The sequence below is a fragment of the Drosophila novamexicana genome, unplaced genomic scaffold (genome assembly GCF_003285875.2).
Source record: "Drosophila novamexicana strain 15010-1031.04,08,12 unplaced genomic scaffold, DnovRS2.1 tig00000108-arrow-pilon, whole genome shotgun sequence".
Taxonomy (NCBI): domain Eukaryota; kingdom Metazoa; phylum Arthropoda; class Insecta; order Diptera; family Drosophilidae; genus Drosophila; species Drosophila novamexicana.
Genome location: NW_020824772.1, coordinates 1,611,675 through 1,635,354, shown reverse-complemented (window position 1 = coordinate 1,635,354; position 23,680 = coordinate 1,611,675). Strand labels below are relative to the sequence as shown.

General features: G+C 42.0%; 5 protein-coding genes across 6 annotated transcripts; 3 read left to right on the top strand and 2 right to left on the bottom strand.

Annotated features, from left to right (window-relative positions):
* Positions 1-521: 521 nt before the first annotated feature.
* Positions 522-2,077, top strand: LOC115757765. Its single transcript, XM_030698189.1, has 3 exons — positions 522-725; positions 791-957; positions 1,024-2,077. Exons 2-3 carry the CDS (start codon positions 915-917, stop codon positions 1,962-1,964), a joined length of 984 nt encoding a protein of 327 aa, XP_030554049.1. The 5' UTR covers positions 522-725; positions 791-914; the 3' UTR covers positions 1,965-2,077.
* A 1,330-nt stretch (positions 2,078-3,407) lies between these two features.
* LOC115757757 lies at positions 3,408-15,087 on the bottom strand. 2 transcript variants are annotated; one of them, XM_030698166.1, is made up of 7 exons: positions 15,024-15,087; positions 5,857-5,979; positions 5,266-5,399; positions 4,899-5,210; positions 4,413-4,841; positions 4,204-4,359; positions 3,408-4,140 (listed from the first exon to the last, which is right to left on the bottom strand). In XM_030698166.1, the coding sequence occupies exons 1-7, from the start codon at positions 15,064-15,066 to the stop codon at positions 3,721-3,723; spliced, it is 1,617 nt and encodes a 538-aa protein (XP_030554026.1). In that variant the 5' UTR covers positions 15,067-15,087; the 3' UTR covers positions 3,408-3,720. The 2 variants fall into 2 exon arrangements, with proteins under 2 accessions (XP_030554026.1, XP_030554027.1); XM_030698167.1 differs by lacking the exon at positions 5,857-5,979 and having other exon boundaries at positions 15,024-15,077.
* A 1,842-nt stretch (positions 15,088-16,929) lies between these two features.
* Positions 16,930-18,856, top strand: LOC115757758 (prolyl 4-hydroxylase subunit alpha-2-like). Its single transcript, XM_030698169.1, has 7 exons — positions 16,930-17,177; positions 17,236-17,387; positions 17,441-17,594; positions 17,651-18,338; positions 18,389-18,430; positions 18,486-18,651; positions 18,705-18,856. The coding sequence occupies exons 1-7, from the start codon at positions 16,972-16,974 to the stop codon at positions 18,776-18,778; spliced, it is 1,482 nt and encodes a 493-aa protein (XP_030554029.1). The 5' UTR covers positions 16,930-16,971; the 3' UTR covers positions 18,779-18,856.
* On the bottom strand, positions 18,790-20,539 carry LOC115757759 (tether containing UBX domain for GLUT4). Its single transcript, XM_030698170.1, has 2 exons — positions 20,430-20,539; positions 18,790-20,339 (listed from the first exon to the last, which is right to left on the bottom strand). The coding sequence occupies exon 2, from the start codon at positions 20,304-20,306 to the stop codon at positions 18,873-18,875; it is 1,434 nt and encodes a 477-aa protein (XP_030554030.1). The 5' UTR covers positions 20,307-20,339; positions 20,430-20,539; the 3' UTR covers positions 18,790-18,872.
* A 298-nt stretch (positions 20,540-20,837) lies between these two features.
* LOC115757750 (methylcrotonoyl-CoA carboxylase subunit alpha, mitochondrial) lies at positions 20,838-23,663 on the top strand. Its single transcript, XM_030698153.1, has 7 exons — positions 20,838-21,025; positions 21,111-21,867; positions 21,925-22,431; positions 22,490-22,781; positions 22,848-23,035; positions 23,096-23,267; positions 23,327-23,663. The coding sequence occupies exons 1-7, from the start codon at positions 20,985-20,987 to the stop codon at positions 23,452-23,454; spliced, it is 2,085 nt and encodes a 694-aa protein (XP_030554013.1). The 5' UTR covers positions 20,838-20,984; the 3' UTR covers positions 23,455-23,663.
* The last annotated feature ends 17 nt before the right edge of the window (positions 23,664-23,680 follow it).

The following is a 23,680-nucleotide window of genomic DNA, read 5'->3' as shown; positions in this document are numbered from 1 at the left end:
GCAACGAGCCGCTCGAGTTTGTGCAAGTGCAGTGTGGATATCTGTCAAATTGAGTGATTACTGTCTTTCAAAATGTTGCCTCCAGTTGCCACTGTCCAGTTTTGCGTGCCTGTGTGCTTGTGTGTGTGTGTGTTGCAAGGTGGCTGCAGTGGTGCTGGCCTTAAAAGTAAACTGGTTCTGCTCTCCCAATCGCTGCCAAAGCTGACTGACACAGTTAATGGCCAAGATGAAATTCTAGAATTTCTCTGATTGCATATAAGGAAGGCTTGTATTTGGCTTCCACATAACTCTGTTGCTAACTGTTGATTGGACTACTTAATGGTGTTTGGATTACAGCATCTGCAACATTTTGCAATCTAACTTGATTTCTTGTGGACAACATAAGATTTGTAAATTAAAGAAGCTCTCTGAAAATACTGCAGTACAATCTGGTTTCTTTGTTGGCATTTGACATTTTTTATTAAGTTGATAAATTTTTCATTTTTTTTTCTTAAAGACTGATCTAAGCTAAATTTATCTATCCTCGAGTCAGCTAAGTTCAGTTTAAATAAAAAAATCAATAGCTGAAATTGTAGCAATAATTTTATTTATTGACCTTAGCGAGGTCACGTGAATTAAGTTACATTATTACACCAAGACTCAACGAACAGACTTTTTAAAGGTTAAACCCGTCAATAAATTTTCAAAAGCCGTTACCTCTACCGGTTTTGGTAGTTGGGAAAACTGTGAGTTTGCCTTGAGGCACTCTTGGCCCAACCCCTCGACCAAACTTTCGATAAGCCGTCCATAGACTTGCCACAGGAACAGCGTGCACCTGCAGCAGCCACTGCTTCCTGTCTGCCATCCGATTATATAAAAAACGTTTGTTTCGTATTCACAGCAGCCACCACGTTGCATAAACAGAAACTCTGGAGATGTCACTGATGTTGCATTTATTGTTGTTGCTGCTGCTGTTTGGTAAGTTTTGGGCGCACGATTTGCATATGAGAATTCAATGGAACTGCTTTCGTTCCGGCTACACAGGTGAGGTGCCAGCATTTGGACGCAAGGTGAAACGAAAGGATGCCCATTACCATTTGAATGTGCCACCACCGCCGCCCCCGTTGCCACAAAAAACTGCAGCATCCGCGCAAACGGTTGTTATCGATCATGAGGTGCCGCCGTACACATTCGAAGCAATCAACCACGATGAGTTTGAGGCACCACAACATCCCCAGCTGAGCGCACATTATGAGAATTCCGATTATATTTCGCACAGCGGTCACAGCAGTGGCAGTGGCAGCAGCAGCGGTAGCGGAGGTTACCTGGTGGACAATGGCCTGCGCAGCATTGCCAAAGGCTCAGCGGATCAAGCCAGCTCGGCCGTGGCCAGTCAGAATGCGGCTGGCAAGCAGGCCTCTTATGTGGCCAAGAGCACACTGGCTCAGGCAGCCGCTCAAGCAGCGGGCACAGCTGTTGCCGTACTGAAGGGCCGGGAGGTGCTGCTGCGCCGCCTGGAGGAGCAGATTGTTGAGGCGCACAAGGCCGTGGAGTCTGAGCTAACCCAACTGCAGCAGGCCAAACGCTCCGCCAAGGCAGCACAGTATGCCGCCCAGCAGGCGATCAACCATGTAAGCGTCCTAACTGCTGCGCTAAACAATGCACAGTCCGCCTCAGAGCTGGCCCAGAAGGCGGCCGCTGAGGCAGCCGCCGAGCTGTCATCACAAATCGATATGGTCGCCCAGGCCAAGAGCAAACTGGAGCAGACCGAATCGCAGGCCTATGCGGCGCGTCTAGACTACGAGGAAACACGCGAGGCGGCTGAGAAGGCAACACTCTCCGCCCAGGAGGCGCATCTAAATGCCAACGATGCGGCGCTGCACGCCAACGTCGAGCTCAGCGAAACGGTTCATATTCACGACAAGAGCGACCGCAATCTAGAGGAGGAGTCGGCGGCGTCTGCACACAAACGCAAGCGGTCGTAGGACAGGCCCCCACCAGGCTGCCTAACGGTCTCTTGGCCACGGTCAGCGGTCAGCATTTAACTTAAGTTTAACTCAAATAACATATTTATTTTTTTTGTCTGGCGTTTGGAGAGTTCGTTAATAAAATCAGACCACTTTTAGGTTATATTGAGCCTTATAGAGTCATTGGAAGTCTAGTCGACTGTAAGTATAATTTGGTTGATAATGTCAATTCCAATTCTAGTGAAGAAAACTATCTTAGATACAGATTCGAAAACCATTGGGGTTTTTGCAATCGGAAGGCTTTGTACTTGAAATGATGATTATGCACAAGATTAATTCAACAAAATAATATATAACAAGTAAGAGGTTCTAGTCGGGAGCTCCCGACTGGGGGATAACCTGAACCCGCTTCTTCCAACACCAAATGCAAATATATATACTATTTTAGAAGCTATATATCAAGTTTGGTGACTCTAGCTCTTATTATTTACAAAAATTGCCCAAAAAACAGGATTTCGATATAGATTTTGATCGATTACTTGGAAATGGGGCAAGTTATCGATTATCGGAAACAAACTCGATCAGCGCAGGCACTAGGAGGACCATCTAAAATTTCATGTCTCCACCTCTTATAGACTCTAAGATCCTTGCATTCAAACATACGGACAGACGGACAGACAGACAGACGGACATGGCTAGATCGACTCGGCTATTGATGCTGATCAAGAATATATATACTTTATGGGGTCGGAGATGCTTCATTCTGCCTGTTACATAAATTTTGCACAAATACAATATACCCTTTTTACCCATTTTTAATGGGTTCAGGGTATAAAATATACAGTTACAAGTTTATCAAGAAGTCGTTACTTTAAAGTTATTACAAAATTTTAATTAAATCACCTTTAAAGCTCACATTTGGTCTTAAGGCTCTGTTCAATGACTTGCTATTGGAATACTTTAAAGAAATGTGAATCTTATAGAACATTAAATCTATGCAACAAAAATAATCTTTATTAAAGCTTCCAATTGCTCTAAAAGCTCTGCGCAAATAAAACTTTAAATTAATCAAACTTAAAGTTGACAAATGCTGAAAAAAATCTTTTCTTGGACTTATTATGTGAAGTAAGCTTAATCTAACAGAACATTTTTGCAAATAATATTTAATATTTATATACAATTAATATTTTTGATAATTACAATCTGCATCTAATCAGCGTTAAACCTCTCACTCAGTTCAATTAATATCATAATGTATTTTTTTATTACTGTCTGCTATTCAATTTTTTCGCATTTAGGCTTTCTTAAAGATATTCTTACCACTGCGCACGTGAAAGGAAGCATTAGGAGGACGTTTTCTATTCCAGTTAATAGTTAAATTTCAACCTAACCGAATGTGTGCCGATTAAAATACAATTTTTATGGAGATAACGATTTTTTTATTTTGTCGCAAAAATATAATAAATAAATAGTATTATGAACGTAAAACTAACCGCACAAGTCACACAAACACTTAGAATTGCACTAGATTACGTAGTTAAATAAGCTAGAAATGATCCACTTAATGATAGCTATGTGGGGTAGGGACTACAGCTAGGAGCGCGCCCAGGACCAGGCGCTGCCATAGGAAATGAGGATTAATGATTGGCCAGAGACTACATACAACCGTTGGCTTTCGCAAGACATTGACTATGTACGGCAAATCGACCAGAGACGCTCGATCTTGAACTTAACTTAACCTAGATCTCAGATAGCAACTAAATATGGTCTTAGCCTAGTTGGACAACTGCTGCTGGCTCTCGCCCTCGGGCACAACATGCTCATGTTCGGCCTTTGGCTGCGACGGCTGTTCCACCTCATCGAGCTGTGTTTGCGCATTCTTCGCCTGCTCCAGGCGTCGCGAGACACCCTCCATGGACTCGCGCAGCGTGTCAATGTCAACGGCATTTTCATCCTTGTCGCCGTCTTGGTCGCCCTTCTGGTTGTTGTACTTGGAGAAATAGGTGAGCGACTTCATCAGCTGATAGCTTTTCGAGATGGGTATATTTGAATCGTAGACGCTGGTGCTGGAGCTGCAGTCGACATAGAACCACCAATTGCACTTCAATATGGTCTGATCGAAGAGCGTATTCTCCGGGCACAGGAACGATTTACGCACCATGCCGTCGTCCGTGAGTGCGCACACATGAAAAACCTAATAGTAAGTAAAAATGATTAGTGATCTGGAGAAGACCGATGTGCATCTTTGGTGACTCACCATGCAGCCCAGATCCGTATCCGCGTAAAGGCCCGGAAAATGCTTTTGTCGGGCGCAGGAGAAGCTCGTGGGCGGCAAATCGACTTTCGACTTGAAGTTGTCATCGAAGTTCTTGTCATAGCCCACCGGGTAGTACTCCTTGGGCGCATTCATGACCTGTCCGCCAAAGATTTGTTAAAATTTTGCATTATTCGTTGCTTTAAACCTACCTTGGATACTTTGTGCTCCGCCAGTTGCCTGGGCCTTGGTGTCGTAGTTGTTGTCGTTGTTGTCTTCACGGTGGATGTGCGCATAAATTCTTCACGCAGCTTGGATGCCAGCATGGCGCGATGCTCCGCCTTCAGCTGCTGCTCTCTCACATAGATGGCGTGCTTTATGGTGTCGACTGTGACATTGGCTGCCGCGGCGAGCTCCTCAACGGTCACATCCTTCAAATCAAACTTGGGCTCCTCGAACTGCAAATAATTGGGATGCTTTGCGAGTGTGCGCTGCTCCGGTAGCGCCACATCTGCCTTGCCCACATTGGCAATGCGTGCAATGGACTCGGGCATGGCCTGGAAAACGGGCACTGCCACCGGTTGCGAATGAATCGGCTGCGCCACCATCGGATTGTCCGCATGGAACGTGCGATTGGAGTGCTAAAAGAAGTGCGACAGGTCAAGTTAACTGAAGAGCTATATGGATTTTATGCTCACCGGTTTTACATGGCTTTCCACCAGTTTATTGTTGACACTAACTCGTGGCTGCGTCGTGTCCACGGCTAAGCGACGCTGGGCGCCCACCGGCGACGTGGCCAATGGCTCGTTGGCCGTGGCCTTTTGTGGTATAGGCCGGAAGGCAGGCACGCCCAAGGGCAGCGGGCGCGCCTCTGTCATAAGCTGTGCCTGCTGCTGTGCTTGACTCTTGGCCACCGCCTGCTGCAGCAACTGCAGATTATAGGGTCCGGGTCCCGTGGAGCGTGAACTAATTCGTTTGTCCGGCAGAGCATGCTGCACGGGTGCACTGGCCTGCATAAATGTGATTGCAGCAAGCAGTAATCGTTCGAATCGTAGCAAGACTTACCTCCTGCTGCCGCGCAGAGGGCAGCACGCCCACCAATTCTGGTGCTCCGTTCCTGTAGCTTATGGCGCGTCTGCGATCGCTCTCCACATTACCCAGCGATTCTTTGAAGCCCAACTCATCGCCCACACTAAGACCTGCAAGCACACAAGTGGGATTAGGCTGGCTCTCAACAGCGATGACGTGACGCTCCATCAATCAACCAAATCGTTCATTTAAATCTTATTTTGTCTTTATCCCTTGCTTTGCATTATATTTACAGATAAAAATTGTATTAGGGTTAGACAATGGTCAATGGTCAATGATCAATGATCAATGCTAATGCTACGGATATTGAACCGCAGCTGTGTCTCTCTTGCTCCACTCTAAACTCGTCGGCTTGGCATTGGCATTGGCATTGGCATTAATTCATTGATGACTTAAATGCTGCAAATTATTTGTTTTTGCTCGATTAGCTGCACTTGATTAATATCTATATACACTTTATGCTTGTATGTACAACTTACTATTAAAACCGGGCAGATAGTTAAAGTTTGAGCAAGGAATTTAGAATAGAAAGTTGTTTGATTTTCGTGTTGTTCTTGATAAATTTACCTAAACCGAAATGCGCCTTGACGCCACCCAAATTTCGAACACGAAACAGTCCAGACTTTTTGAAGTTACAATCGAGGGTGAAACCAAAATCGGACATAAAAACGCACGTCCCGCAAGCCAATCCTATAAATAAATAGAAAAAGCATACACAGAATAGGATAGTTTTTCAATATAATACAAAGGTACACTTAGTTAGTATGTAAAGCGTGGGATTAGCGAGTTTATGGGAAATATTTGCTGTATAAAATTTAAGTAAATAATATTTCTATGTTGATTAATATCTGTAAATTTAGACACCAGTACCATACAAAGTTATATACAAATGAATTCGTGCTTTCATAATAAAATTCGTTTGGGTTGGGCCCCAGCACAATCCAATTGAAAAGATCTCGGCACAGGCCGTGACTGCCCGTGGCACAGTTTTCGCAAAGGTTTCAACAAATAAACGACAACTCTAATGCGTATACAAACATATGGAAATATATCTTTCAATCCCACAAAGATGCCCCGCATCAAATTCAAAACGCGTCGGACGAAATTTTGATTGATGTATCTCTCATATCAAAGGGTAAAAACCCACAGTTGCTGCCTTCATATATATCAAGGTGTTAAATTGAACAAAAGGCTTTGAACATTTTAAGATTATGTGCACTGAGGCGGAAACCTTTTATATGTTTTTCTAAATTTGCAATTGGAGAGTGAAATATATTAACCGGTCGCCGAGATCAGATGCCAAGGGGCCACAGCTCTGACATATGCTGCTTGGCTAATGATGCCGTGACCGGGGCAATTACGACATAAGCCCAAAGAACCCAATTACCTAAGTGTTTTAGTAATAAATATTTGAGCATAACTTCCTAGTGCAAAAGCCAAGAACGACATGTCGAAGATAAAATACTCTTATTGACACATGGCTTAAGGTCTGGCAAATGTGTGTGGAAAATAGCGAAGTTTTGAGTTTCCTCAACACATCTTAAGAAACAAAAATGTTTTATTATTATAAAGAGCTATACGATAAAGGGCTTGATTTTGCCCAAATATTAGATGCAGCGAAAAGTTCATAAATTATTTTAAAATACGTAAAAACTCAATCTTTGATCAATCATTCCTTTGGCAGATATAGGTAATAGTGTCTCGATCCGGCAGATTCCTACATATGTGTGCATTTTTTTTAAGTCGAGCTTACAATAAAAAAACGAAGTAAGCACTTAAAAACTTATGTATATGCTAGAGGCACTTTGAACACTGTGTGTGTGTGAGAGAGTTCGTGTATGTGTGTGTGTGTGCATATATTGAGCTTAAATGACTGTTAGCTAATCTACAAAAGCAACAACAATAGCAACAGCAACAACAACAACAAGTGAACCAAATTGCAACGTCTTGAGTTCAAATTAAATTGTTAGCATGTCAAGTGGGACATGAAATAAGCACCGAGCTCTGAGTGGATTCTTACAAAATGCCCATGATAGCATACCCCAAGCCTGACAAAAACATATAGCAGAGTATATATAGACCATAGCTAATCTGTGCATTAGGTATGCGCACTTAAAGTCTGAACTGTTTGCCCGAGCATCGATAACATACTTGCAACGATGCGAGTACACACATCCAATTAATGGAGCTGTTGCCACGGGCCAATTAATTGGCTGTTGGTCTTGTGTTAATAGCTAAACTCAGCCGGTTAGCCAGTCTCTCAGCCATTGGTTCAAGGAAAATGGAGCGTGTTTTAATAACAATGCGCACTTTGGCATCAGCAAGGCCCGATTTTTCGTTTAGATTAACGAGTATTTGCGGTTCAGTTGGGGTTACAGACTTGCGGCTAGGTGCCATTAATGCTATGTAAGCCACCAAATGGGGAGTCAACATGACAAGGCAGCATTAGCATCTTCAAATCTTAATTATGGTTAGAATAACGAGCATTTTTCAAGAAACGTCTAAGTGAAACAATAGATTTCTACGGCCTTTTTAAATTTTTAAATTATATTGAGCGTTAATTGCTCAGATACAAGGAGACAACGACTTTATGGTACTCAGAATGTGAAGGATAGCCAGATTGAAGGTAAACACGCTTTACTTAAACATTGCTTAAGCATATTTCAGCTGAAATTAGTTAGTATTAGTATTCACTTGTATTTAGTGCTCGACCAGAAGATACTCGAAAGTAAATTGGTAGGCAAGCTTGGTACTTGAATGCCTTCAAATATTCAAAATGCGCTTGAAATTAAATTTAAATGAGATTTTAAAATATGAGTGTGACAAATGTAAACGCCTTTTATATAACTAAATAGGTAGGTAACCAGGTATGTATTTTCAATTTAAAAAAAAAAAATTACAAGCCCAATTAAGATTGTCTGGATACCACGAAGCGCACAAATGAATGCCCCTTAAGTCCGGTTTATAAGCCGGGATTAACCCATGAATAATGTTTCGAACTTTCCACCTCATTGCTGTCAAAAGCGCGAAAGATCGGCATATTGAGTATAAGGGATCGAACCCCGTGTAGAAGGAAGACAACATTTTTGTTTATTTTATTAATTATTAGCTAATTTTAGTTTATTTTTTTAGGTAAGGATGAAGAGCAAAAGCCACCTAACTTAAAGCGTAGCTTCTATAAAGTAAAATTAATATGAGAATAGAGAGCAGTACTGAGGCTTAAATATTCCTGAAACTGTCTAGATTTACCCACAGAATTTGAGTAAAAACATTTCAGCATTATTCATTTGACTCAGGCGACGTCGGTTTTTCCTCAAGTAATTCAATAATTCTTTACACTAGTCGATTAAGGTCTTCTATATGGGCGCTAACAAATTTGCATTGCCGTTAAATGCAAAAAAAATAAATTTAAAAAAAACCAGACAACGACTTTCATTCAAACTCTCTTGCAGTACTTAACTAATATAAATGTAGTTTAGTCAATCGTAATTGCACTTTTGTCCATATTTACATTAACCATGCGCCGCGTGGGCCACGCTTTGAGCGAGCAGCAATTTTAATGATCCGCCCGAAATGGGCAGAGGAACTTAAACACAGACAAACCTGTTGATAGAGACATTAAAATAGATTGGCTTGGGGCGAAATTGACAACGCCAGGCCAGATAGGGACGGGCAGAGTTCAGGCGGAACAATTAACCATGGCCAAAAACATAAATATTAGTATTGCAATTTGTGGCGCAAAAAAAAAAATACTGAAAGAAAACTGAAAACAAATTTTTGTGCAGTGCTAAAAATTGTTTACGCAGAGGAAGAGCAATAGCCGGCAAATAGACCGGCGCACTGTCAGAGACAATGCCAACAACAATAAGCACTAAAACAACCACAACAACAACAACAACAACAAACAACGTTAACGCAGTTAGTCAGAGGCCGCTTTCACCCGTCATCATCTCGTGCGCGTCTGTATGAAATGTTAGTGGTTCGAGCTTATGACTTGTCGCTGAAGTCGCCGCCACGCCAAGCAAATAGAAATTGAAACTGAAACTGAACAAATAATGAGGCATAAATATGCAGTCGGTAATGCCGATGTCAGCATATATGCCACTGACCGACGCACGAGCCAGAAAACTATCCGGAGACAGACGGGCGGGCGGGCGGTGTCTTAGTTACTTTCCGTTTCAGCGATGCTGCGTACTTTTCCCCAGTAGCCTTCTTCGGACCGTCCCAACTCACATCCAGTTAGCACCTGGGCGCGAAAGTGGGTCAACAACAACAACAACAACAAATTTGTATTAATTGCTGCCGCTTTGCGTCTTGTCTTTGGCATTAATTCAATCTGATGATCTCTGGGCCGCAGAGATATAATGCAAATATCTTGTATAAATTATGCGGCCCATCTGTTGATTATATGAGCCTGAGCATTTCGGTACAAAAAACCAGCAGTAAGTGTTTCTTGTTGTTGCCTGCCTGCCAAAGCCTTAACCTCTAAATGCCGTTTGCTGGTTTCCCTTTTAGCGAACTCATTTTTATTTACGTGTTTTATTTTTGTTCAGCGCCCAGATTCAGTTTGCATTGTTAGCCAGCTGCTTTTTATGTTCAATATTTTGTTCATTGTCAGGCCGAGAGCATTGTTCAAACTTGATGTCGCATTTAAAATGACCAACGCACAACATTCCATAGGCCAAAAATATTTAAATGTTAACTTGGCTAAGGCACGAAAATAAGACGAACATAAAAGGAAACAACTTTGAATTGAAATAAACGATTAAAAGCTTCTTCCAAAATCTATGAGAATTCCCTTCCCTTTCGGCTAGATGCATGCCTAGACAATAAGCACCACAACTTTGACCTCGACAGCGTATAAGTTTTCAATTTCCCACAATATTTCTAAGATTTCATAAAACTGTTAACCGAATGCATAGCTGATCATTTGCATGGCATGTGGGGTAAAACCTTTAACGATATCTCTTGGATCTTAAAAGTTACTAAACGATGATAGACTCTATGTAGGAGCTAATCTGGCTAAGTTGACCTTGTCCCAGCCATGATTCAGGTGCGTGAGTTGGGCCAAGTATCTGAGACAGACAAGTGTCAAATTAGAAACCAGCCCAAACAATACTCAAATAAACAACAACAGCAACAACAACAACAACAACATCGTGACATGGTATCTATGTAAAGTGCTGGCTGCCAATCTGCATGCTAATTCGTTTTGTCAGTTAATTATGTTAATTGAACGATGGTCTTGACAGTGAGTGATAGGGCCCCGAAAACAAAAACACCCAACAAAATGTTTGGCCACTTCAAGATCTTTCAAAAATGTCGAATTAAATTGCAATTTGACCGCCGCTTGTTGCATGTCTTGTGTGTGCGTGTGTGTGTGTGTGTGGCCAATAGGCAAGAAACAATAAAAAAAGCCAAAGAAAATATTTATTATGGCATGCCGAACTTTCAATGCACTTTCTCTAATTATGAAGTAAGAAAGAATTTGCAAATAAAGTTAGGTTTCTTGTATTTCAAATAAAAGAAAAACTAGAAAATAATGTACTCTTATCAAAATAATTTATCAAATTAAATGAAATAAAAATTAGATACACAGATAAAATAAATCATATATTCGTTAAACTATTATTATTTTTGTACTTTTTTATTACAGTTCTTAACTAAGAAAATATAATCTATATATTTTGTGTATGAAAGTGTCCAGACTGATTTTTGGCAACAATCTGAACTAACTATTAAAAAATGTTCCAAGCTTGATGGGAAAAGTGCGTAACTCTCGTGTTAGGGCAATAAAAATGTCAAGCGACAATAACAAAAGGTAACAAAGACGCCCAGAAGCAATGCAGCCCGGGTGAACAAAATGAGTCTGCAACGAGACGCGGACTGGCTGATGGAATCACACAGCCAGAGACGGAGATGGAGACGCATTCGGATTCGGCCGAGTTGGAGTCGGCGTGCGTGACCTTTGAAGGTCTTACGTGAGCGAGCGGGTTGCGTGAGCGGGCCAAAGTAGCCGCCAGTTCACAAGAGACACACTAACATAGTTAACTATGGCAGAGCCAGACAATAGTCACCACATGCTGGTTATGTATGTGGACTACTTGTATTGTTGGCTGTGGATGTGTGGATGTGGATGTGCTTGACTCTTGCATGATGCTACCAGCAAAGCGCTGTGAAGATGCGATAATTATGCTATAATTTATTGTTAATTGTGAACAAAGTGCGACGAGCGGAAGGGAATTGCGGGCATGTTGATTAGCTCACATGCCTAAAACGAAGCAAGAGGTGAAAATATGCCACAAATTTGCAAGTGAAATCAAGTAATGAAGCAATCAAGAAATCAAGTACAAGTACATACTCGTATACCAAATGCACTGAAGGACGGTTCTCCATGTGTCTGTGCAGTGGGCACAGCCGCGCCTTTCACTTTGCAAATTGCTCACTTAGTCACTTAGGACAGCATATTTTTTTGCTTCTTTTTTCATCTTTTACTTGTAATGCTGAGATCCATCAATATGACACTGCAATTTACAAGTTTCTTTTTTCCTGGCTTGCAAGTGCTGTGCAACTCCGTTGACTGCCGATTGGACTTGAGAGCCCGGCAATGTAATTAGGAAACGAGACAGAACGGACACGTCGGAGATTAAATGCCCTTCTGACTTACAGGCGCTTTTCTATAAAAGCCTTAATTCTGATTAAACGTTTCAATTGGTGCCACACGTGCCATACATAAGCCTTGATACAGATTTGCAAATATATTAAAAACTAGTAAGGCTCTTAAATGCCCGTTTAGCTCAAGATATTTAATTAGCTGCCGGCAATGACACGTAAATATTGAACAACAGGTCCAAAAATATGTAGTATACAAATAAATAAAAATAAATTGGACAGCCATTGACTTAAGGACTAACATTTGATTCGTGATGAGAATCTTAAAGTCGAAAAACAAACTTTTGATCACCCAAAATTTGACTCGCACTTTCCATCCAAGAGGAGTGGATATTGCGAAAAGTGTAAAACTGCCTATAACAGAAAGTCGAGCTTCTGCAAAGTATCATGACAAACAAGCATGGCTACTGATGATTATCATACTAATCAAGAATATATAGACTTCATGGGGTCAGCAGCTTCTCCCGCCAAGCGTTACACTTTACATGACAAAATCATAATACCCTTTGTATAAGTATAAAAACCTAAATGCTAATTGCTATTTGAAAGTAATTTGAAATATGTCTGTCACACGGGGCGTATGCGCATTATTGGTTACTTAGACTCATTTGGGTTTGGTTCAAGTGTCTCCTCAGGCAACAAAAAAACACTTCATTTGCAATAATATGAAGTGCTGCCAGCCCTTTAGCCGGCTGTGTCAGGTTTTTGTTGTGTTATTTTAGCTAAGAAGTTGCATAAAGCGGTCTGCCAAAATGTGGGTTATATAAAAAAGAAGAGAGAAGCTAAGAGAGAAAGACAGAGAGAAGCGATGCCAAAGCGCTGCGTCATTGACCACAAAACAAAAGACTGAGATGGTCAGCCAAACACAAAAAAAAGGGAAACAAACTTGAAGCGACTTGAGACGCGTCTCAAAAAACTGATTGGCTTGGAATTGATGAATCACTATGCTCGATTGCCTACCGGAGCTTTATGAAGCCATCAACATGCCCAGAGCTGAGCATTAGGCCACACACATGTAGCCGCTACACGGCAGAGATCATTGTGCAACCTGGGCGTAGTTCGGCCAAATGATTCAGCAGACGCGCAGCCAAAACTGAGTCAAGCTGCAGTCTTCGCATTCCAAGCCAAATAGTTCAAGCCCCGAAACAAAAGTGGAAATGCAAATGAAGCGCGCGGCTTATGCAGATTTATTTACGCTTCTCTTTCCGTATCAAAGAGAACCGCTGAGCCAAGTTAACTGGCCATTAACACCGAATGGCTTTTGGTCTATGACTGATGCGCTCTACATGCTCATCTTGAAGCTGAACTTGACCGATTTTCTGTTGGCTGGGCGTATGCTAGACAGAATGCCCATAATACTTGTCTGGCCGTCAATGTCGAGGCAGTGCCCAGTGATTTGGCACTTGACTAAAATCAAATTGTATGTGTTGATATGTTACACTTCAGGCAAAAGCTGTTCGGGCCAAATTGCAGTGCGAAGGTTAAACAAAATTAATTTGTGTTTCAATTTGCATGCGAATTGATTTATATGGCCAAGCGAAACGATAACACCTGCTAAATTGCGGCCATGGATGAAAACTAATGACTAAACCGGGTGTGGGGATTTACTCTTCTACTACAACAAGCACTCTTCATCCAAGTTCAGCTTCAAGTTGCCTCTGAAGTTATTCTCTCGAATTACATGTGTGCGATTTTAATGAGACACTATAGTCCAGCCCTCTAACCAAAATCTATCAGTTTCAGGCTCGTTAGTCGACACAAAGAACGAAAAGACTTTAGTATATGCTATCTATATTCTTGCAAGTCACAGCATTAACACAAACATAAACAAAATATCAAGTTGTATTTTCTTGCAAGTTGCATTAGCAAGGTTTTAAATGCTCAAGCTCGTTTGCATTGAGAAACCACAAAGCTGAAATATTAACCATACCCAAAACACACAGAAGCTAGCCAAATAATCGGGCTAAACACGAGCGGCACACCAAAACTGCAAACAGAAAAACACAGTGTCAAGGATGCGCGAATATTTAATACCCTGTACTAGATGACGCTTTAATAGGTATGATGCAAGCTGACATTCAAGACTCAAGATCTTTATCTCTAAGATGGCCACTAACATGAGCAGATTAAAATTAGCAGAAATCTGAAACTATTCTCAGTTTTTAAAGGTATACAAGAATACATATACCAACTTTCCTGCTTCTATTTTGTAAAGTTCCAGAGCTGCAGGCAAACGAGTTTAGTCAGTTCAGCCCAGCCTATCTACTGTCTACTTATTAAAATCCCATCATGCTAAGCTACCCTTCTAGATGGCTGCAGGGTATAACTAGAAACTATCGAAAAACTGCAACAGTCTTAAAGTAAATGGTTGAATATGCTCGTAGAAGAAGTCAATTGTTGTTTTGCTTGCGTTTCGGTTATTTCTGTTGTCATGAATCGCGCTTTTGGCGCGCTTTTCTATGCACTGCCCAACTGCACAATTCAGGTGACTTGAATTGAATTTGCTGCTCATCTCAATTGCAATTGAATGCTAGCCACTTAGATTAAGTTCATGCATAACCTGTTCTATTATGTTGTGCACATATCAAATCAGAGAGCCGCTTTTTATACCATCAGCCGGTCTTCTATGCAGTGTACACATCACTTAACTGTGATGCATAAGAATTTTTCTTTTTGGGTTAACAACCGAAATGTGCGGTACTCTGTTGTAAGCAATTTAATAACTTTTTTTTGTCATGCGTGACAAGGCAGCGGAAACGAAAGACTTAGGGCACAAACTTGATTTGTTATAAGCAAAACAATTTGAATAGCATAATTACCTAAAAATATGTAATACTTAAAGAAAGCAAACTGATGTTATGTTTAATGTGTATATGTTTTATTATTATTATTTAATTATTATTATTATTATTATTACATTGCCCACACATGTTAATATAATCAAAAATGTGAACAACTTAACAGTCAATTATGTAAGTTAGCTGAACCAACACCGAGTAGAAATACTTTTGGCAAACGTTACAAATCTATATCTATATGAATAAACTACATATTTTACTCACTTGCCGCCTGCATGATCAGAAATCCAATAACGAAAAAATTCATTTTCCCAACTATTTACAGCGCTTTATTTTGATTATATGTGATTCGTTAGGGGAAAACGTCGTTTAAATGTTAGCTTCGTTTTATTTTAGCTGCCAATTTCCCAGTTGAACAAAAACACTCACGCACTCACACACTGAAAAACTTTAAGCACAATGTTTTTTATTTTTTGTTGCTTGCTATGAAAATGGAAAATAAACGTTTATTTTGATGTAGGCACGCGCAGTATAAAATGGCTTTATGCACGGCTCGTGCTGCCGGAGATGCGGTCCGACTCGGAAGTTGTTGCTTTAATTAAATTTAATGAAGCTATTACATCTATATATTATATCTTTTTTCCAGCTGCCTGCTAAGAAAACAAAATAGATATCAGATAAACAATTGTTGTGGCCAAAAAAAAAAAAATGCGCGTAAATTGAAAAACCGGTAAACAGAAACGCAAATGAGCTGGTCAAACACTCTCTCTTTCCGTTTAAAGTAAAAGTGAAGAGCCCAGACTCAGATGCCAATGTCGATTAAAACCAAAACCAAAAAAAAAAAGAAGTCGCGTGGGCTGTAAATGTTGGCATTTTCAACAACATATGCATTTACAACAATAGTAAAATGATGACTATATCCATAGATATTTGTAATCATGTTTAAGCTAAATGCCAGTTTGTTTAAAACAAATCATTGAAGCGTTTTGTTTTATATTTTCAGCGTAACGGGCCAAACACTTTCCAATCAGTTTGCTCGGCCGCTTGGTTGATTTCTTGGCTCTCGCGCCATAATTTTCGTGGCTGTCGCAGGTTGTTTTCGTTGCTATTGCCGCCACGCCCCCCCAAAAAATGTCGGCACGTTCAGACGCCTACTGTCACAAGAAACAAAAACAACAACAACAGCATCGAGAGAGAAAAAAAAACAGGCAACTGGCGGCGGTTCTGCGTTTAAAACTTGTAAAGATAAAAATCATAGGTAAAAGTTGTTTGCGATACGCTTTTATTTAATTCCATTGTCTGTTATTTGTGTTTCAATTTTGTTCGGTTTCATTTAAATTAGCACAATTATTGCTGTTGCTCCAATAAGTTAGCAAATTTACACATTTTGTTTTTGGAAACATAAGCAATTATTAATCTATTCACAAAAAATGCATTGGCCTCGACTCGGCCAATATAAACGAATATGTATTTCACTTTTTCACATTGGCACGCATTCTGGTTGTTTGTTGTTGTTTCTTAAATCAATCATATACATAAATATATTAAGCTTGTATTCGTGCTTGCAATTGTTGTCTAGAGCGTGGCTCCTTTACCGATTAACGTATGCGAATGCGACTCGAATGGTGTTTGAATGCGCGATTTACAAAACTTGTTACTTCGACAAGCGGCCAACGACTGAAAACTGAATATGATTCAGAAATTGTGGCTAACCAATCCACCCAGCCCCGAGCTGGCTGGCCTCTTTGGTCTTCTGGGGCTCGGTTTCGAAAGCGACGGCTTCGCGCATGCGTGAGTGCTGCGAGTGTCTCTCTCATATGGGCATGTGGCATCCGACACTTTGCAACACTGGCACAAGCTGCGTTTTTCAAAAGGAAAGACCTGGTTGATAAGTGATAATTAACTTCTTGTTATTCATATTGATTAGCCTATTTAAAATTCTAAAAGTTTCTTTATTAAATTAAATTTATCTTGTCTACGTAAAACTCTCATTAGATCATATTGCAATCAGAGCTTACCTTATTTAACAAGGTATTTCCCTCGAGTCAACCTAAATTTACTCTGTTCCTTTTGATTTGTCACATCTAATTACCATGACCGATTGCAATTTCTTACAACAGGTTTTTTAAACTTAATAATATTCGTTATTCTGCGCTCTACAGAGTTATTCTACGACTATAAAACAGAGAGCTAAGCTCTTCGGGAATATCAAATGAATTTAATAAGGATAATCATATTTCTAGCCTCAATAGGCTTGAGTTTGTTCGAAGCAAATGCCATTGAGAATCTTATAAGAGAGAAATCATATGCAGCATCGACAGAAGTCTTAAAAAGACTTTTGGATGTTGAGGAAATGCTAGAAAAAAACCTGGCTAGCTACGTGGAAGAGCTTAAATGGAAACTCGACCTAACTCAACAGTAAATAATGCAATGTCTTAACTATTTAGTTGTATTTTTTGTTCATGCACCTTTTTAGAGCACTCACAAAATTTCGTGCAGAGGCGTTTAGAATGAATTTATATTTTAAGACTTATTTGAGCAATCCTCTGAAGAGTTTCGCGCTCATACGCCATCAGCAACAGGATTGGCAGAAATGGGCGTTGTTCATGAGTGAAACAATTGGGAAAGGTAGTAAATGACCAATTTTCATAACTGTGCTAAATATTTCCTTAATCATTCAGAACATATGGCATATGCGCATGAAATGCGCTCGGAACTACCCACAGCTGTAGACCTTCAGCAGGCCAGTCACAGTATCGAGCTCCTAATTACGTATTATGAACTGAATCCCAACGAATTTGCAAACGGCAAACTATTAGGATATTCCCAGCCAGAGTTTGTGTCTTCATCCTTTTCTAGTGGATAACTTATTAAAGTTTTGATACTTTCAGAGCTGCTTTATCGGCAATGGATTGTTACGCCTTGGGAATGTTCAACTATTTCCAGAAGGAATATACGAAAGCTGAAATTTGGTTAAATGCCTCGCTTTTGAAATACGACCCAAGTCAAGAGGCCACTTACAGTATCTTCATTAATGAAAAACTCATCCATAAGTGGTTGGGAATCCTTTCGATTAAACGCAAGGAGAAATCTTTAGGAATGTGGCATATAAACCAAGCAAAAACTGAAGACTATGACGGAATTTTGGAAGAACACATTAGAATGGCGACCCTAAAGGAACACTGTGCCTCCAGTTTGCAACGACCCAGTCACCTGCATTGTCGCTATAACAATTGGACAACGCCCTTTCTTCGCATTGCACCACTCAAAATGGAGGAGCTCAGCATGGATCCTTTCGTGGTGCTCTATCACAATGTTATTTACGATAGCGAAATTGAGTGGTTCCTAACCCAAAGCTTTGATTATACGCCCGCATTGTTGGAATATGGAGGATTTTCAGCGGATCGCAGCGGCAAGAACGTTTTCATTGAATTGGATAAGGGCGAGCTAGTTAAGACTATCGAAAGGCGAGTGACAGACATGTCTGGCTTGAGCATGGAAGGGTCAGATGATCTATCTTTGATCAACTACGGCATCGGCGGTCACTATATTCCCCACCACGATTCATTTTCTGAAGAGGTATGTACATATGATTTCCAAGCAGTTCATTTCGCCTAATTATTTTGCAGGAAAATAAAACGGAAGATCGCATAGCTACAGCATTGTTTTACGTGAGTCCGTTTGGTTTTAATTGAGCAAAAGTCAGGAGGTTTTTCAATGTTCTAGTTGAGTGACGTTGAACTGGGAGGTGCCACAACATTTCCCTTACTGAATCTGACAATCACGCCCAAGAAAGGGACTGCTATTCTGTGGCACAATTTAAAAGATTCCGGCACGCCCCATCCTAAAACGGTTCACGCCGCATGTCCTGTCATAGTTGGCTCTAAGTATGGTAAGTGCTGTGAAATTTGATTAGTTTCCCAATTGAAAATTGCGATCTTTTAGTGATGACTAAATGGATTTATAACATGGATCAGATATTTAGAAGACCATGTCAGGCGAATTCTTCGAACAGTTAAAGGGATGCAGTAGCATTGGTTCGCTTATAGAATAAAAAAAAGCGAGTTATTTATTATCACGCAAAGTGTTCGCTAAAATGCATAGATTCCACAACTAACTGGAACTAACGGTGGCCCTGGTGAGGCGATACTTTTGCACGGCATAAAGAGCCCCTTCCTCCGAGGTTAGCTGCGCGATAAATTTTTCCTGCAGGAAACTATTTGTCACCGCGTTTAGGTTGTCCTGAACGAATGTGAAATGCAACACGGCATTGGGCACACAATTGAGCTCCAGAAGCGTTTCGTCCGTCGGCAAGATCTTCTTTGGCGGTATGGTGAACAGGTGAAATTTTTCGCTGGGATTGGCAAGAAATCCACGTACAAACTCTTCCACCCTGCCAAGCGGTTCGTGTGGCTTAAAAATTCCCTGTAGCACATGGCGGTCGGGAAACTGTATGCGTAACACGCAATCCTTGTACTGATTCAACTTCGCCAGCATGGCCTTTTGGCGTTCTAATTCACGCAGATTGGAAGTGAGCAGCGGCGCATCCTCGTTGCCCGCCGCAGTGCGCTTCAGGTCCCGCAGCACCATTTTCAAGTCGTTGACTGTCAAGTCGAAAAACGAATCGGGCAGATCGTCGTTATGCCTGTTGGCCGCATCCAGTGAGAACAGCACCGCGTTACGTGGTCCAATTACGTTTACCACTGGCGGTACTTTACCGGTATTTTCATCGGCATCCTCATCGTATTCCTCCTCCTCGTTGCGGTGATGCAGTAAGTAGCCCGAGCCACTGCCCCAGTCATATTTGACCTGCTCAGGCTCGCTCTTTTGCACATTTGTTCCGGCAGGAGCTCCTGCTGCTGAGGCCGTAGGGGAGTTTTCATTAGAGGCTGAGCGCTTGAGCGATTTCAACATATCGTTGGTAAGCGCAAAGCCGCCTCCACCGCTGCCAGAACCACCCATGGCCGACCGCGAGGTGCTGGGCTGCTCGTCGTACTCGTCCGCTAATTTTGCTTTCGTCTCTGCCGGCTTGTAGACATTGGCCTGCCTTTTAAGCTCCTCCGGCTTCTTGTCGATCAATCGCATCATGGCGCGTCCCTCTAGTATGCCCAGCGATTTCAATGTCGTTTGACGCATTTGCTCCTCACCAATCACCTCGCTACGCATGTAAATGATAACCGGGCTTTCGTAGGCTTCCACTTGGATACTAAATAGCTCCTGCACTATTTGCCAGACGGTGCTGCTGGGCGGAAACTCGCCTTGCTGACGGGATCCGTCAATAAGTTGAATGCATACCACAACGTTGCTCAACGGCCGCCGCTTTTCCGTAGGCTCCATTTCCAGCACACAGTTGTTGGGCAGGCCGCTAAAGCGGAACTGCTGCGCCAGACTAACATCCTTGTTGTGGAATTTGAGGCAATGTTCCTCGCTGTCGTAGCCATGCTTTGCGCTCGCCGTCTCCAGTACCTCCAGCAATGTCATGTCTGGCCTAACGTTGACGTTTTGTCGACGACCATTGGGCAACAGGACAGTGACGCGCTTATCCATGACAATCCCAGTGGAGACGCTTTCAATGAAGCCCTATTATGAGCAACAATTGTACATATATAAAAATTTCAAAGTAACCAAATACCCACAGCCGCTTTAGTTAATATCAAGCTACAAATTTACCTTAAAACTTTACACTTGCAGGCGATGCTATACAAAGCTTGAATTATAAAATCTTATTGTGTATTGTTGGCTAAATTTTGCCGGTCACCATTGGATTTGTATCGAATTGTTCCCAATAGGTTCGATAGCCCAACTAAATAAGCGAACCAGATTCAGTTCATCTAGTTTGCTACATAAAACAGTTACTTGCCAATGTTTACTTGCCAACTTAATTAGTTTTACTTGCTGATTTAAATTATTTTACATATCCTTTTTTTTATTTTGTTTTAATTGTTTCTTTGAGGAAATCAAAAAGTGCGTCTAATTTAAATTGTTGAACTGCCAACTGCTTTCAAATTATAACCGATAAGGAGAACCAAGAACCATACCATGAACAGCTGTTCAGGCTATCGATTATTGTATCGACTATCGACATACTCCACAAATGATCGTCATGCAAGTTGCCGTCTCTTAAAACAGGTGTCGTTCACATTGATTGTGTGCGGTAGACTTGTGATAAGACTGCTCGCAATAAATAATTGTTTTTATTCATTATTTACATTAAACAGCACAAAAATGTATACAGGACTATTGCAGCATTTTGGTCACAGTGTAAGGTAATAATGACAGGAATAGTTTTAAATTATTGTGAACTATTCCAACTGTAGTCAACTGTTACATAAACGTTTTTATCTTCGCCAGGTGCATGGCCACAAAAGCCACACCGAAGGTCCAACTGATCAACAAAATTCTAATATCAAATCGCGGCGAAATAGCGTGTCGCGTTATCAGAACAGCCCGCAAACTAGGCGTACGTACTGTGGCTGTCTATTCGGATCCCGATGAGCACAGCCTGCACACCGAGTTAGCCGACGAAGCGTATCGCGTTGGCGAGGCGGCGTCGTATTTGCGCGGCGAGCGCATTCTGGAGATTGCCAAAAAGGTGGGTGCCCAAGCAATTCATCCTGGTTACGGCTTTCTCTCCGAGTCGGTGGAGTTTGCTGAGCTATGCCAGAAAGAAGGTGTCATATTCATGGGTCCACCCAGCTCCGCAATACGCGACATGGGCATCAAGAGCACCAGCAAGGCTATCATGGCAGCTGCCGGAGTGCCCATCATTAATGGCTATCATGGCGACGATCAGTCGGATGCCTGCCTGCAGGCAGAGGCTGCCGTTATTGGATTTCCCCTCATGATTAAGGCAGTGCGAGGTGGTGGCGGTAAAGGCATGAGAATTGCAGAGAAACCCGAAGATTTTCTCACAGCATTGAACTCGGCACGCACCGAGTCCCTGAAAGCCTTTGGAGATAGTTCTGTGCTGCTCGAGCGTTACGTGCGCTCACCCCGCCACGTAGAGGTGCAGGTATTTGCGGATCAGTACGGTGATGCTGTCTATCTGTGGGAGCGCGATTGTTCCGTCCAGCGGCGTCATCAGAAAATCATCGAAGAGGCCCCAGCAGTGAGTGCTTGCTATAAAAGTAATGCCAGCTTTTATGAATTGTTTCCCTATTTTTAGCCAGGTTTATCAGAGGAACTGCGTCGTGAATTGGGCGAAGCTGCCGTACGCGCCGCTAAGGCCGTGGGCTATGTGGGCGCCGGCACTGTCGAATTTATCCTAGATAAAGAGGATCTATCGTTTCACTTTATGGAGATGAACACGCGCCTGCAGGTCGAGCATCCCATATCGGAGATGATAACCGGCACTGATCTCGTCGAGTGGCAGATACGCATTGCCGCTGGAGAGCCATTACCACTGACCCAAGCGCAGATCACGCGCCGTGGTCACGCCTTCGAGGCACGCATCTATGCAGAGAATCCTCGCGGCGGCTTTTTGCCAGGCGCCGGACCGCTGCGCTACTTGAGTACGCCAAAGCCCAATGCCGAGGTGCGTGTGGAGACGGGAGTGCGAGAGGGTGATGAGGTATCTGTACACTACGATCCCATGATTGCCAAATTGGTTGTGTGGGGCGAGAATCGCACGCAGGCGCTGAACTCGCTGATTGCGCGTTTGGGTGAATATCATGTGAGTAGTTCATACGATTTAGGATAGACCTCCTTGCCTAACTCTTATATTACTTTAGATTTCTGGGCTAGAGACAAACATTAATTTTCTCATTGACCTGGCCTCGCACCCGGAGTTCCAGCTAGCCAATGTACACACTGGCTTCATCGATCAACACTTTGATACACTCTTTCCGCCAATTGTAGTCAAAGAGCAGCAACTGAGCCAAGCCGCCCTTTCGCTGATCTTTAATGAGCTGCAGGCTGCCGGCAGCAATGCCAGCAGCAGTCAGGATCCATTTGCTGCAGCAGCAAATGTACGTCTCAATTACGCGCTAATTCGCAGCTACAATTTGAAGGCACATGACAAAGGTATGCAAATAGTTTCATAGACACCAAAACCTGCTGCTCAGCTGCTGCCTCTAATTCTAAATTTAGTTTATGCTGTGGACGTTAAGTATGATAATGGTAACATTGAAATTCGCGTCGATGGCGGTGCTTGGCAAGTGGTTAAGGCCGAACGTGTCCAGGATGACGGACGTTTGAAAATACGTGCCAATATTGATAACAATATTTCCACCTACAATGCCAACATTGATGGAGCAAATGTAACGCTCTTCCTAGAGGTAAGAGACTAAGTATGAAACAAGTTGACCTTGCGAACTTATGCCTATTAAATATTATAGAATGGCAAATTGGACTTCGAGCTGGTGCAGCCAAAGTTCCTAAGCGCTCAGGCTGATCAGCTTGGCAGCAGCGGCTCCCGAGTAGTGGCACCCATGCCTGGCGTCTTAGAGAAGATCCTGGTCAAACCTGGCGACATAGTCAAAAAGGGCGACAGTCTAGCTGTTCTTATAGGTGTGTTGAGCGTGACATTTGCTTTAAATTTACTTTCTAATCTGCATTTACAACGCTAGCTATGAAAATGGAGCACATTTTGAAAGCACCAAAGGATGCCACTGTTAAATCAATTGGCGGCGCCGTAGGTGACAACATGGCCAAGGGTGCGGCAGTCATAACATTCGTTGATGAGGACGCCAACTAAAGAATCGATGTGGTTTACCTGGGCATACCAGGAAATTGTTGCATTTATGCGTAATATTTTACTTGTTGCATTTATTTCTGTGCTTTTGAATTGATCCTTAAGCAGTTTTAGCTTTACCCACGTGCATTTATTAGATTTAAGCGTAAATATTTTCATCAAATGGATCATTGTTGTAACTAATCCTGTGACAATAAAAATAATGGGTGTTTCTTTTGTAGAGTATAAA